This window comes from Gracilinanus agilis, chromosome 3, assembly GCF_016433145.1.
Source record: "Gracilinanus agilis isolate LMUSP501 chromosome 3, AgileGrace, whole genome shotgun sequence".
Classification (NCBI taxonomy): Eukaryota; Metazoa; Chordata; class Mammalia; order Didelphimorphia; family Didelphidae; genus Gracilinanus; species Gracilinanus agilis.
This window is the reverse complement of record NC_058132.1, coordinates 628,562,671-628,578,624: the sequence shown is the minus strand read 5'-3', so window position 1 is coordinate 628,578,624 and position 15,954 is coordinate 628,562,671. Positions and strand designations below refer to the sequence as shown.

At 36.3% G+C, this 15,954-nt stretch overlaps 1 protein-coding gene across 3 annotated transcripts in view; it reads right to left on the bottom strand.

Moving 5' to 3' along the window:
* RASA2 (RAS p21 protein activator 2) overlaps nucleotides 1–15,954 on the bottom strand; it is a 130,745-nt gene that overhangs the window by 17,275 nt on the left and 97,516 nt on the right. Inside the window, exons 14-19 of one of the 3 annotated variants that reach the window (XM_044670828.1) lie at nucleotides 15,306–15,412; nucleotides 9,963–10,046; nucleotides 8,985–9,062; nucleotides 3,065–3,138; nucleotides 2,196–2,305; nucleotides 1,107–1,189 (exon numbers count right to left, since the gene is read on the bottom strand). In XM_044670828.1, the coding sequence (XP_044526763.1) occupies nucleotides 1,107–1,189; nucleotides 2,196–2,305; nucleotides 3,065–3,138; nucleotides 8,985–9,062; nucleotides 9,963–10,046; nucleotides 15,306–15,412 (536 nt within the window). Of the gene's footprint in view, nucleotides 1–1,106; nucleotides 1,229–2,195; nucleotides 2,306–3,064; nucleotides 3,139–8,984; nucleotides 9,063–9,962; nucleotides 10,047–15,305; nucleotides 15,413–15,954 lie in introns of all 3 variants that reach the window. The other 2 variants (XM_044670827.1, XM_044670829.1) reach the window with 2 other exon arrangements.

Here is a 15,954-nt window from a genome sequence, read left to right as displayed (position 1 = left end):
ATGAGAATGCAGTTAGTGCAGGCATGATGCCCTAGGAAAGAAAGAATGGAAGTTACAGTGAGGACAAATAAAAGGCTTGGGGGATGGATGTTAGGGGAAAAATGGAAGGACAAAAGATTATCAGATTAAGGAATTTCAAGAGTTCATGAACATAGAAATAGCTGAGAAGAGGCAGAGGAGGAAGTCATGGGAAATAAGTAGTTGACAAACTGAGGGGTTAAAGTATTTGACAGTGAATTATGTATGTTAAAGCCTTCTAGTAAGAGGGAAGGAGGTGGGGAAAAGAGAAAGACTGAGTTAGACCCTTAATTCACTGAGGAAGGAGAATATCATGGAGGCCAATAGATAACTGCAACCAGAATCTTCAATGGGTGATATAGGCTGAATGTACCTTAAAGAAAGAGAGGTTTCTGGGTGATGAAGGTAGAGAGAGTCTGGGAATAGCAATGAGTTCAGAAGACGTAAAACAGACTTGCTGGAAAGGATAGGAAATAATGTTTAGAAAGGAGAATCCTCAAATTTAAGATCAAGTAGATGGCACAGTTTGTAGGTAATGCTAAAATCTAAGGTGTGACTATGTTTATGAGTGTCTATGGAAGAATAGAGATTCACGGGAATTAAGACTAATCAATTGGGAGACTAAGGTACTTAAGAAGACATCAATGTGTCCTCAGAAGCCATCTCCTCCAGGAAAATTCTTAACTTTTCTTATATTGTGAATCTTTTCTCAAAACGTTTTCAAATACATAAAATAAAATGAATAGGATTTCAAAGGAAACCAAAAAGTAAGTTCATGGACTCTAAGAAATCCTGACCTACTCCACATTTTGAAGATAAGGGAAATGAGGCCTATAAAGGCTTTATGATTTGCCTAAACTGACATGGATAAGAAGTAGTGGAGCTGGGATTTGAAATTCAGGCCCTTGGACTACCAATCAAGCACCCTTTCCACTCTACTATGATCAGTATACAGAGTACATCATACATATCATGGATCCGTTGAAGTTGCAACATTTTTGTAAATCTAACAATCTACTTTCTAGAAAATTTCAATTACCAAAGGGCTCATTTAATGAAATGTAAATAGAGTTGCATGTATAACTTACATTTTTCTTATTAAAAGAGCTCTCTTCCAGTTTTTCCACAGCAAGAATGTTTCTGACTGGAATGGTATAAATTGCATCTTTGCCTAAAAATGGAAATGAATACATAAATGAATTGAAATAATCTTGAAAAACAAAAATGAGAAACATCATGAATAAAGTAGATGAAACAATGAATACCATTTGTTACATATTCTTTTCTGCTACAGGTTTTACCAATATGTATCTTTCCTTGGTATTAGTTGGTATCTATATTCACAAGGAGTACCAAAAGTTATATTTCAATATCAGAGTCACAGTTTTTAGAAATGTGCATTTTACATTTAGGTGTAAGAGAGGCTAAGAGTTGAGACAGGGGGAGAGAGAGAAAAGGAGAGGGAAAGAGAGTGTGTGTGTACATATTTACATACAAACATGTACATATATTGTCCTACTCTGATGTCTCATCATGTATAGAGGTGATCTTGGGTTCTTGAAGGCTACATCAAGGTAGTACAAATTCAGTGGCCTGCCTACCATGTTGGAAAGGCTGCAAGTATGAGCTGAATGAGTTTGTGTGTCTGTCAGCTGAGGACCAACATAGACAACATATCACTGAGGAAGTCTTAAAAGACGAAAAAAGCAAAACTCAATTAACATATATCAACTCTAACCATACAAAAGCAGCAGCAATAAAATCTGAAGAGGGGAAAAAACACAGAAAGATAGAGGTAAATAGGCATCATAAAAAATAGTCTTAATCAGGTTAATATGCACTAAAAACAAACAATTCCAAATTGTAAATGGAGTTTATAATAAGATCATTTTAAAATTGGGTTTACATATTTGAATTTGGTTTTGCTGATGGTTATTAGGCATAAAATTTATTTTTGTAAATGACCCATTTATAAGTGGTCCAAAGCATACAAAGTATTCAGTGAGATTTTTAAATAATAAATTTCAAAAATTCTATTTTAAAAGTATCACATCTTATTCTTAAGCAGGCCAGCAGAACTTTATTTTCATTAGACACATGCCATACCTATAAACAAATTAAAAAAAAGAAAGTAAAACCCATCAAAATACCCCACAATACAGAGTAATAAGCACAACTACCTGGTTGCTTGTGGTAGGTGAGTTCTCTGCTTGTCAGGCAGAACCATCGTTTCTTAAAATTTTTTTTCCCAATCCTATTTCTTCCTTGAGCTCTTTTGTACATTTCACTATTAAAACAATGCAGATATACATTTAGGCCCATACACTCACTTACATAGCCTAACATATAAAATATTGTCCCTTACATTTTAAGTAACTTGAACAGCTGTATATCTAATGATTTTGGGAGATTTATCTTTAACCTATCTCAAATAAATTAAAATTTGCACTTGAACGCTGTGAAATAAGATTTGTATTATTTTAGTTCCTAGTCTTAGGTTACAAAGTATAAAAGGGTTGACTAATTGCATCTGGGATTAAAGGCAACTGCAGATCAATTTAGTAAAAATATCAAGTACCACCACCATCACCTTATATTTGCTCAGTAATTTTAACTTTTTAAAAGACAATAATGTGGGCAGGAAATATTTTATTGATATAGACATAGAATTATGTGAATTTAGTTAAATTAATACAGCTAGTCAGTGGCAGAGTTGGGACTAATTCTCCAAAGGCTTCTGCGGTCCTCCCAGCTCAATACTTTACACTGATACACAATACTTAATGTTTTTTTCTGTAAAAATATATAATTTGAGGGGCAGCTGGGTAGCTCAGTGGAGTGAGAGTCAGGCCTAGAGACAGGAGGTCCTAGGTTCAAACCCAGCCTCAGCCACTTCCCAGCTGTGTGACCCTGGGCAAGTCACTTGACCCCCATTGCCCACCCTTACCACTCTTCCACCTATGAGACAATACACCCAGGTACAAGGGTTAAAAAAAAAAAAATATATATATATATATATATATATATATAAATTTGATTAAATTACCCTTCTTTTAGATGTACCGGCTCACTCATACCACTGGGTTCCTTACTTTCAGTAGATGAAATTTCTTCTAAGAACTAAGTAAAGAGAAAAAAGAGTTTATACAAAAGCATTGATATATTGAAAGTCATACTGCATATTCTTCAAATTCAATGTATAATACTTAAAAACTTAATTGCTTATAAGGGTAAAGCTTCTAGTTAAAAAAGTTTAATAAACAAGATTGCATAGCACAAAGGTCCCCAACTTACTGACTCTAAAATTTAATGTTTATGGAAAACACATCCTGAACCATGGCAAGAAGGGAATATAGTGATTTAGGTCAACAGGTCCCATAGCTGTAGTTTAGTCCTTCATTTTCTTGGAAGACCAGTGTCATCTTAAGAGTAACGGCCTAACTTGCACATGAACTGGATTTAAGTGAGGCAGAACTGCACAAAATGGTCAGCTTTATACTCTCTTCCAGTCATTCAAATCCAGTGTAAAAACAAAAGTAAGTGATGCCCTGGGATACAATGGATGACCATGGCACACTTTGATGTCTGACCAAGCTCTAGGCACTCCACAGTGCCTGCTTCAGCCACCCTCATGGTTGTGGAAAAAAAAAGGCCTCATCCGCCTGTCACTCCAGGGGAAGTCTTCATGTGCTTAAGGTACAACTCTTCTAATTCACTGATGGGTTTGTGGCCTATTGATTACCCTCAATCTGGTTCAGCTCATCCATTGAGATGATTTAACAGGGTGTGGCCATTGCACATAAACTGCCGGTTCTTGGAGGTGAGAGTTGAATGGCATGTGGACACCAAAGACAGATGAGCAGCCCTGAAAAGGGCTTGGTAAGACTTTACACCAAAGTTGCTAATCCTTTTTGAACACTCATACACCCCAAGGCTACAGTCACAATGGCCTGCCCAATGCAATGGAGTCATATTTTAAGTAACAGCTTCTCCCTAAACCACTGGCCACTTGGATTCCAAAGAGAAAGAAACACTGACTGAGAAATATTTTTCTCCCCAGCCAGGCATTTAAGGAGAAGGAAAAAGTAGCTTCAAAGAACAATTCTTTCTGTGGGGTCCAAAAGAGACCCTAACAATCTTGGGAGCTACCTGCATTCCTCCAAGATATGTTGGGACTGTGTCTAATATGGTAGAACTATTAATTTTAGAGCTAGAAGGAAACTTTTGGATTATATAGTACAATGCCTTCATTTTACAGTCAGGAAAACCAGAGAGGTAAAGCCACTTTCTCATGGTGATCCAGGTTGTACACAAAGGGCAGAGCTAGAATTTAAACCTAGATGTGCTGATACCTAATCCTGCCTCTCTCTCTCACCTTCTCTGCTATTTTCTAACTGCCAGGATATAGAAGAGACCCTTACACTCAACAAAATATTGGGCATCTCCCCATGGATACTTATTTCTTACTCCCTCTAATAGAATCTTTTAGAAATAAAAGGGGTACCAAGGGGAAAAAAAAAAAGACAAGATCCCTGTGCATCCAAGGATCTAAGTCCTTTTATATAGATATTCAGGAGAATAAAGAGGGATTTTCCAAGTAACCCCCTCATTTCTTTGTGAGCCACAAATGACCACTCTTCAAACTAGATCAGAGTTATTCAAAGCTTAAGCTTCCCAATCTTAGCCTTCTTGAGAAGACCAGCAAATGATGATGCTTTAGATAACTAAAATTTAGTCATAATGGTCTTCAGATTTTCTCCTTCCAAGTACTGTCTTTCTCTATAGGCTATAAAAAGCAGAGAGCTAGAGATGTTAAAGTAGGACAGTTCAGTGTGAAAGAAGGTATAAAAATAGGTGAGCAGTATCCAGTTACTCCATGCCCAATAGCTAGACACCCACAAGCTAAGTTATCCTTAAGATAGTGCCAATTAAAAAAAAGATATTAGAATTCATCCCATTTTTGAATTTCTAGTACTGAACTTAACCAATAACCATGTAGAATATTAGTATACTGGCCATAAAATCTTACTAGTCCTGGAGCCAAAAACAAAATTTGAGAGTGAGGGTGGTGTATGGTCACACTCAATAAGAACATGAGTGGGTGCTTCAGGACAGAGAGAGAACAAGACTAAACTCCTACCATTCTTAAATCTTTTCTTGACTAACATTATCAACTGCATATTTTGATTATATCAGCACATGTTTGGTCATAGCCAACACCAGAAAAAAATCAATTCCTAGCACACCAATAGCCAAAAAGCAAAGAGAAAAGAGGACCACATCTTTAAAACAAAAGATAGTGCATCTTAATCTTGCCAACATAAGTCAGCCCACAATGTCCTAGGAAGAAAAGGACAGCTTAGCCTTGCCTGTTCTGAAAAAAGGGGTGATTTATTTTCAGGAGTTCCAGTGGCCAGCATTTTTAACTTTTAAAAAAATGTCATTTTTCTAGTTTTGAAAAGAGTCCTGCCAGCTTCATCTTTCTGTCATCATTTCTATTTATAAAATTCTGTTCCCAAGTATGACATACTGGGAACACGCTCCAAAGTAGTTCTACTACAACAGAATTTCTTATCTTCAGAGGTATCAAAATAATGCACATATAATTATATGAATAAAACATGTTAAAGATAATTTCTTCAAAGTTTCAGAACTGGAAGGGTCCTCAGAAACCATCACCCTGAACCTATGGCTGAACAAGAATCTCACTTTTGATTCTCCCTCCCATTTTCTCCTCACTTGGACAAATGATAAAGCCCTAGGGCCTTAACTATCAAACAAGTTGGCTAGATAAGATAGCCTCTAAGATCAATGATTCTAAGATGAATATGTAGTCACCCATTGTTAACTGATAACTTTAGTTAAGGGGAAACTAAACACCTCCTAAGGCAGCTTATTCCAATTTTAGAGAACTCTCAATTTGCTAGGAAGCTTTTACCTTAAGTCAAGTTAAAATTTGCTTCTTTGTGTTTTCTTAATTTCTGCTCTCTGGGACCAACTAGTTTAGTCATTCTTATGGCAGTTCTTCAAACACTTCAAGTCAGCTATCACGTCCCTTCTACCCCCTCCCTATCCATGTTTTCTCTTTCCCAGGTGAAATCTCTCTGGTACTTCAATAAGTCTTGATATGGCATGGCCTTGAGTCACTAAACTATACTGGTCACCTTTCTCTGATGATGTTCCAATTTGTCCTTAAAATGTGGCATCCAGAATTGAATATAATACTCCAGATGTGGTATAACTCAAGCAGATAAGGACCATCGCATTCTTCATTCTGGACATAATGCCTTTTAAAATATAATTTAGGGTACTTTTTGGCTGTCATGTCACATTGTTGATTCATGATGAGCTTTTAGTCCACTGAAACCTTCAGAAATTTTCCCTAAAAATTAAGCCTTGCCTACTCTCAAACTATAATTTATAAAGCTGATTTAAAAAAAAAACCTAAGTATAGTACTTTACACTTACTCCTATTATATGTCATCTATTTGACTTGACCTATAGTTCTGAAATGCTGAGGTCTTTTTGATGCTGACTTTTTGTCATTTAACACACTTACTATACCCCTCTGAGTCTGGTGTCATCTGTAAATGGAACAAACAGGTCACTAATATCCCCACATACTGGAGAGATCCCTTGATCACTAGTATTTTGGGGTCTCCCTCCAAGTTGATATCAACCCATCAATGGTTGATATCAATTTTGGTCTAACTGTTCAGTTAGTTCAAAATCCCTCTATCTCTATCTTGTTCACAAGGACAAAACACTTCATCCAATACTGGGTGAAAATTGCCTTCTCTAAGTTTCCAAGTATTACTAACTAAAGTAAGCTATGTCTAAAATCAGTAGATTTTAAAAAGAGCTAGAAATATTAAAGTTTCTTTCAATGTGCTTTTTATATTTCAAGTGTGTATGACAATTAGATTAAATCTACACTGCCCATCTTTAGATTTAATCACCAAAGGTGAAAACATCTCCATTTTGGGTGGTCTGTAACCCAAGTATGCTAGAGTAACAAATCAGAATTTACTGGGCAGTCCTAAGAAAAGCGTCTGTTGTGATTGGACACTAAACCAAGAGGAAGGTCTGTTGTGATTGGACACGTAAACTAAGAGGAAGGCACGGGAAGTGACACGAAGTAAAAAAGGCCCCTTTAAAAAGAGACCTTAGGGCAGCTGGGTGGCTCAGTGGATTGAGAGCCAGACCTAGAGACAGGAGGTCCTAGGTTCAAATCCGGCCTCAGACACTTCCCAGCTGTGTGACCCTGGGCAAGTCACTTGACCCCCATTGCCTACCCTTACCAATCTTCCACCTATAAGTCAATACACAGAAGTTAAGGGTTTAAAATAAAACAAACAAACAAAAACAAAAACAAAAACAAACAAAAAAAAAAGAGACCTCAGTCAGCTGGGCTCTCTCTGCTGGTTTGTGAATGGGACCTGAAGGAGCTCTTCTGGTTTGTGACGGAACTTCCAAGTGGTGAGTGTTAAGACTGAATCTTCCTGAACTTCTCTTGAGGAACTTTCCTTTCAAAGAGACTCTATGACTGAAGCTTTTGCTTCATTCACCTCCGGGCCTCTGGCCCTCTGAATTTCCAGCCTTGGGATCAAGGCTAGATTTCCCTCGGCTGAGAGTTAATTAGATCTACCTGGATTAACTAGGGGATCGGAGCAAATTACCTACTATGTGTCCCATCTCCCTTGCACAAATCCAATCCTTACATGTGTTAGATTCTTATTTCCTTATTTCTTCTTCTTCTCATTTGTAAACAAATTTCCATAAAAGTCATTTTAACTTGAGGTTACTCTTTAATTGGGGATTGATAATTGTTCAATCCCCTGCGAACTAACCTTTTAATATATTCAACCCCAGACCCCTTTTTCCCCCTTACATGTGTAAAGGGAACCCTCTCCCCACCCTGAGGTCATCCACCTGCATCCCTGTGCTTTGTGACTGGATGTCACATGAACACACAGGTGACACGTCCAGGTCAAAAGAAAGTATAAAAAAGTGGGGACAATGGGGTACACTCTATTTCCTTGGACGGCAGCGTTGGACATGGACTGGGAGCAATGAGGCAGAGTACCAAGTGGCAAGATTAGAATTAGATTAGAAATAAGACCTATTTATTTATCTCTATTTATCTGCTTTCTCTATTTCAAGTAAATAGTAATAAACGCTATAGAAACTAACCAGGAGTTTTTCATTTAACTTGAACACAAGGTAATCATTTCTTTAATTTATTAGAAATCTCAGTTTCAATTAGTGATATACATACATTGCTAATTTTAGTTCTTCCATTAACTTACTTCATCTTAGCTGAGTCCTTAAGTTTAAAAGTATTACATTTGAAAATAGTAGTCTTTAAAAATATTCTATAAGTAGGACTCTCTTCATTAAATCAGATCTAACTTTCTCTTACCCTTAATCATTCCATAATAGTGATTACTATTATTATTTTGATTACATATTGAGACAATGGCAACTGAGACAATTGTTGGCTTCCAGAGATTAATGACCTATTGCTTTACTTCCCAGGAAAAAGGTCCTTGCTTTTTTATGCAAGGTTTTAATGTAAAAAAAAAAAAAATTAAATTTGGCTTTAAACCTGAGAATGTGAAGAAGTTTAGGGAAAAAAAGATAAAAATAATCCACACAGGGGCATCTAGGTGAACAGAGAGCCAGGCTTGGAAATGGAAGGCCCTGGTTTGTTAGATACTTCCTAGCTGTGTAACCCTGGGCAAGCTACTTAACTCCCATTTTTTAGCCCTTACCATTCTTCTGCCTTGGAACTGATACTTAGTATTGATTCTAAGGCAGAAGATAAGGGTGAAAAATAAAATAATAATCTACAGTAAAAAAATTTTTTGGGCTTCTTGTGTCTAAAATATGTTATTTTGTTAATTCAATTGCACATAGTAACAAAGGATTCTTAAATATTAACAGAAAATACGATATTATCATACCTTCTTAACTGCTTCAATATACCTCTCTTCTTGAAACATTTTGAAAAACTCGCACATGAATGTTTCTTTGAAACTTGACTAAGAATTAAAACAAAATTTCAGTTAGGATGGAAAGACCTCCAGGAATTGATGGCAGAGCAAAAGGAGCAGAACCAGAACATTGTACACAGAAAGTGAAACAATGTGGCACAATAGAATGTAATGGACTTTTCTACCAGTAGCAATGCAATGACCAAGGACAACCCAGAGGAACTTAGGAGAAAGAACTGTGGGAGCAGAAAATGCAAAAGAAAAACATGATTTCGATTGCATGATTCGACGGGGATATAATTGGGGATGTTGACTTCAATTGATCACTCTATTGCAAATATTAATAATAAGGAAATTTTTTTTGAACAATGTTTTCTTTTGAACAATTGTTTTGAACAATGACACATGTATAACCCAGTGGAATTGTTTGTCAGTGCCGGGGTGGGGGTGGGGGGCTGGGGAGAGGGAAGGGAAAGAAAATGAATCATGTAACCATGGAAAAATATTCTAAACTAATTAAATAAAAAATGAAAAATGGAAGAAAAAAAAAGATTTCATTTAGGAGAAGCCTAAACCTATTAGTACAAAATGATTCATACACCAAGAGACAAGATATGAGAGAGTCAAAAAGGCATTTGGAAGGGATGGGGCTATGATGGAGGTCTAATAAATGAATGGGATAAACAAGTCTCATGAACTGCCTGTCTATTCTCTCACTATAATTCTTCCACCTCCTATCCTTGCGATCTACTTTAGAGGCCAGTGAAACTTTGTAAAGAGCTGGTTAGGAAAGGTACATATATTAGAAGACTGTTATATTTTGTCAATTTTTATTTGCTTGCTTGTTTTTGTAGGAATGTAAGGGAAGGGATGATGGTATGTGGATTGTAGTATAATGGACACAGATTTGAAAATGGCTGTATAAGAAAGTCGAGATGACTTACTCACCTTGCTTTTAGACAGACTTCCCCAACTTCCCAAAGTCTGAATGGCTTTTGAGATGAGAGTTAATGTTCTAATTGTCTGCGCATCCTAAAAAAATTCCAAAAGAAGCAATTATGTTCCTGATGAAGTATCAATAAATATACTTTATTTCAAAAGTAGACCTTACTGGTTGAAGAGCCCATTTTCTCCCCAAAGCAGTAGAGTAAAAGAGTAGAGTAGAACAAATCTAAATTAAGGAATCAGCTGAAAAGCAGTTATTTCAGGCCCAAATCATAGATTGGAGAAATTTAGACTAAAGAGTTCTAATAAAATGGAAAATTTCTCCCAAAGAAGTCAGATTTTAAAAGATATTATTATTTTAGACCACGATTACTTAATCATGAATAGATGTTAAGTACATTATTCCTTTCCTTAAATTTCTGACACACTACACTCATTTTTAGGAGGTCTGCCTTAACTTCCATTTTACTTTTATCTGAAAATAACAGTTCATTAACATATTTTGTTCAACACGTGTTCAATATGGAACTCAAAACAAACAATTTTTCTAGCTATGGTAGTAATAAGACAAGAGAGAAATTAAAGGACTGAATATCAGTAAATGTGGAAAATCCTTGGAAATGAATTATGAATTTAAATGGGGGGAGGGGAGAGAAATCATAAGGGAGATCTGAAGAAAAGGAAATGAAAAGGTCTTAAGGATAGTCATTAAACATAATCATATATTTAAACACACACACACACTTAAACACACACACACACACACACACACACACACACACACGGTTATATGTCTCTTTGCTTATATCACCAGTTAAATTTATTCACAAGAATCCATTTAGTCCTTAATAAGACTAGCTGGAATTCTGTTTATGTATGTAAAGTTCTTCTACAATTCTCTGTCAAAACAATGAAATTCTTTTAAAATATCACAAGGCAATTTCAAATTTGGCAAAAAATTCAATATTCTAAGTTCAATTATCTTCCTCTTAGATAGAAGAATGGAGCAAAAGCCACCCCAGATGGCATGGTAAAACCCTAGAACAATTATCAATAATATGGAAATAGGTCTTGATTGATGATACATGAAGAAACCAATGGAAATGCACATCAGCTACAGGGGTTGGGGGGAGAGAGAGCAAGAACATGAATCATGTAACCATGGGAAAATTTTTTCTAAAAAATAAAAAAAGTAAATTAAATGAAAAAAGTAAATAAAAAATAGATGGCATGGTAAAATGAAAAAGAAACTAAGCATGGAGTCAGAAGACTTGACTATCACCTAATACAGTGATGGGCAAACTTTTTAAAGAGAAGGACAAAGGAAAGGAAATGCTCATCTGTCAGTCTGTAAGGCAAATCTTTCGAAGTTTCATTATATTGTATCCAATCATTGTATTCATCAGATTAGGAATAATGTCACATGGCTGGATAGAACATTTCAGGGGACTGCATCTGGCCCATGGGCTGTAGTTTGCCCATCACTGACCTAATAGGTATCAATCTTAGTCTCCCTCATTTGCAAAATAAGAGATATGTTACTTGTACTACAACTTTTCAGGGTTATTGTGGGGAAAAGTGGTGGAAAAAAACCTTTATGCAAACTGTATAATGCTATATAAATAAGAGCCTATTATTCTTCCTCGTTACAGAAGGCCAACATTTTTCGTCTTGGACTCTATTAGGTGCTTGACAATCCTTTTATTTATTTTTTTGATGATTTTCAGTTTACTACATTCCTCACATTGCCTATTTTAAAACATTTCAACTATGGTTCACTCAAAAGATTCCCTGCCTCCTACTTTACTAAAAAGGGAGAGTGTATTTCATGTGAACTTCCTTATATACCTTTCTCTTCACCTCAAAATAATTTTTTCCTCCCTCAAATAAAAAGTTACCCCCTTCTTTCCATGTCAACTCCACCATGTTTCAAATCAAGATGTAATTTTACCTTTGCTTTCTCTATTATTCAACAGTCTCTGCTTTTTCATTGATTATCTTCTAATAACTACATGAAAGTTTTTTCTTCTTTCAAAGACTTTAGTTGACCTGCTTCCTTCTTCTGACATCCCCCCGCCCCCAATATTTAAGCTATTTTTTAAATTTAATTTTACTACCAAGTTTTTCAGGAATGGATTACTGTATTAACTTCCTTAATTTCTTTACTCCTTAGTCATCTATGATCTCCTCCAGTCTTTCCTGATACTGATCTCCTAATCAGGAAATACATTGGCCTTTTCCTTAGTGTTCATTTCCTCTGACCTCTCTGTGACATGCACCAATACTATTGATTATGTCATCATTAAGATTCTGTGCTATCTCTTAAATGCCTGACAGCCATTTCCACCTGGGAATCCTGCTATCATCAATGTAACCCCACTTCATTTCTTTGACCTTGGGGCTATAACCTCAATGGGAGGACTTTATTCTTATCCTTTCTACCCTTTAGAGGGAACTTTGCCTTAGAAACCTTTCCCTTAGAGCCATTATTAACTTCCAGATGGAAAAATTAAAGTATTTTACTTGGGCAGGTCTAACTAAAATTTAATGTGTAACTGCATTTTTGAGAAAGTGGAAAATACATATTGTACAAAGAAACTTTGATATTTTTGCCAAGGGATCAAGCAACATGATTATAAACTACAAAATTGCTGAAACAGTATCTGTTCCCAGCTGTGTCCTTTGTTGCTCTGACCTATTGGTGTGGTGTACCGCCGGTCAGCAGGGTCTCTCCCAACCCACAGAGGGGCCAGGGCCAAGGGTGCATGGGCAGGTCACCTCAGTCTTGATCTAAGGTTCAGTCTACAGTCTACTATATACCTTCTCAACCAGAATGAAGATTCAAGGAGGATCTGGTTAGTATCTTTTTTGAGGTGCCACAAATACCAACATAATAAAACAAAGTTAACTGTTCTCACATTGAGAAAGAGATAAAAGTAATAAATAAAATGGGTTTTTGAATACATCTCATGTGAAGAGGAGAATAAACATAACCTATAGCACAGTAGCACAAAAATTTAGGCCCCATCTGTAATGAAAAACCTATCAACACCAAGTAAAGAACAAAGTGTGTCTATCTGTATTTGGGTGCAATCATAAACTATAGTGCTAATTGTGATATTGATTATAAGGCTCGACTCTCCTCCTTCAGGTCTAAGAACATTTTTATCTTCATTGTCCTTTTCTCCTTGACTTCATTTTGGGGGGCTGGGATGGCCTTCTCTGCCAAAGGTAAATTTGTTACAGTACTTGGGTCCCTGATCTCACTCATTCTGTCCAGGGCCTTGGGCGCATTGATTTTTCTGACTCTCTATGCCTTTTCAATCTTGCTATCATCTTAACTCTCTCCTTCCCTTCAATGCTAAACTTATCAAAAGAACAGTCTATTCTCCTGCTTTTATTTCAATATTAATTTAGTCTCCAACCTCCTGCAATCTAACTTCAACTTCTTATCACTCTCTTGAAACTGCTCTTTCTATGGTGACCAATAACCACTTAAGTATTTAGGATTATCCTACTGACCTGAATCTTCCTCCTTAGGACCTTTGTTGTTATCTCTTTCTTCCTCATCTCTTAATTGAGAGCCCTCCAGGCTCTACCCTTCATCTGAATCTCAATCTCTCTCACCCTCTTCCTTACCTCCCCATCCCCACCCCAGTGTGCATGTACACACACACTCTCTCTCTCACCTTCCTTTGACAATTCATTCTTTTCATGGATTCAATTATCACTTTTATGCAGATGACTCCAAAACCTGTGAATTCAGCCTTTATTTTTCCTGTGAACTCTTGTTACAAACTGTCTTGTGGAGCAGCTCTATCTGGTAGCTCCTCAAACTTAAAATGCCCAAAGAGGAACATTTCCTCCTAAAACCTTATTCCTAACTTCCTATTTCTGTTGAAGGCATTAAGAAAAATACTGGTAGTACCTTTAGCTATTCCTTCCTTCAGTGCAACTCCCTCCTACCTCGTCCAATCAGTTGCTACCTATTCCATCTTTGTAATATTTTGCACATCTATTCCCTTCTCTTCATTCACATCATTACCACCTTATGCAACTCTCTTGCCTAGATTATTATGAAGTCTCCCAATTGCTCTCCTTGCCCACAGCATCTTCCCTCTCTAATCCATTCTTCATAGAGGTAGAAAACTATGTATGTTCCTAATATAGAAGTCTCACTACATCACTCTTTTAACTTGAAAACCTTCCATGATATTTCCCTTTGTATATAAAATAAAATATAAGATTTTATAGCCATTGGATAACTAGTGATTTCTGATGGAAGTTGTCTATACTGTCTAGACATTTCCTCTCCACTTCTCCTTCCTGGTATATCTCTCTTCTTCCAAGGCTAGTCTAGATGCCACCTCTTCCATTATGTCTTCTTTGATGTCCCAGTGAAAGTAACCTTTCCCTCAATGGAATTTTCTTATAGTATTTTGTCTGAATCGCCCCCTTTTCCTGGGTAATCTTTTTTTTTAATCTTATCTTATGTTTTCTCTGAACATATGTCTTATCCTATTAAACTGTAAGTTCTTTGAAGAGATAGAGATTTTCATTTTTCATCTTTATATTCCTGGTAGCTAATGGAATGCTTTAATGAAGGAACAAAATCAATCTATTAAATTATATATAAATTAGCAAAGAACAGAAGTAGGTTGTATTAAGCAAGGAATAAAAACACATAAAAGCTAATGTAAATGGAGTTAGATATGAGGGAACTGAATATTATTTAATCCATGTGGTAGCTCTGACATATAGCTTTAGGTAATTAAACAAGGTGTTAACATTGTATTAGACAAAATTATAATTTTTTAAAACTTAAAGGAGAGGAGCTAATTCTTATGGTTTAGAAAGGCCTAACCTTTTAATCTATTTATCATATTTTTGCATTTATGCACTTGAGGTGAAATCTTAATAATTATTGTGATAAAAATGCAATAGGAAAATTGAGAACTAATTAAAATACAGATGTATACTTAACAATGTATTTTATCCGTAACAAGAAAGTTCCAAGACTTTGAATGGGTTTCTTAAATTTCTTGTTTCTTTAAAAGTATCTATTCCCCAGTGCCTACTCTTACCACTCTTCTGCCTTGGAGCCAATACACAGTATTGACTCCAAGATGGAAGGTAAGGGCTTAAAAAAAAGTATCTATAAACTAAAGAAAGAAAAAAGTAAATTGCCAGCTTTTGTACTGAATAATTGAAAAAGGTCTAACAAAATTGAAATCATCAATAGTCACAGAACACAACCAAGAAAATTAGTTTACTATTACTTCTCTTTCTTCATTCTAATGAATGTGAGTAAAAAAGGAGTAAAGTTTGAACAGAAGAAACACTTACTGGATGGTGAGGTCGTAAATGAAAAGTATGAGGTGACACTACGGCTACAGCAAAGAAACGAAGAAATACAAAGCTGCTGACGGCAGAATACTGTACATGAGGGTCATCTGCAGAGAAAAATGTTGACATGTGACAGTCATGAGAGCCAACAAGGAGCAAATAACAGAGATCCTGAGCAATCATGCAAGGCACCATTTCTCAGAATGTGGATTGAGAAAAAGTGAAGTAAAAGGATGACTAGGAGGGTCAATTACAGAAACAAAAAGAAAATCACTCAGAGCAGCAGCTGGATAATCCTTTAGCTGCACACTGTCTGGGGAGATGGGAAATGCCAAGCTGGTAATAAGGTTCCAGGTCTATGTTAGTGTGAGAAATGGCTTGTGTTTCAGCAGCAAAAGTGGACCTTAGAAATATGCCAGAAAGGATGAGGAGCATCTAGCACTGCCTAGTGGCAATTCAGATAACCAAAGTCTCCACTGAGTGAGTGACTAAGTGCTAATGAAACTGAGGTTCTGTAGGTCTGACCTGACCAGCCTGGCTGACAGGATCTTGAACCTTATGGCCTAGGTCAGCATTGGGGAGGTTTTTGAGTTTGCAACTTCAAGCTGTCTTTGAGTCCCCTGTTCACCCCCACCCCCCTTACATGAGA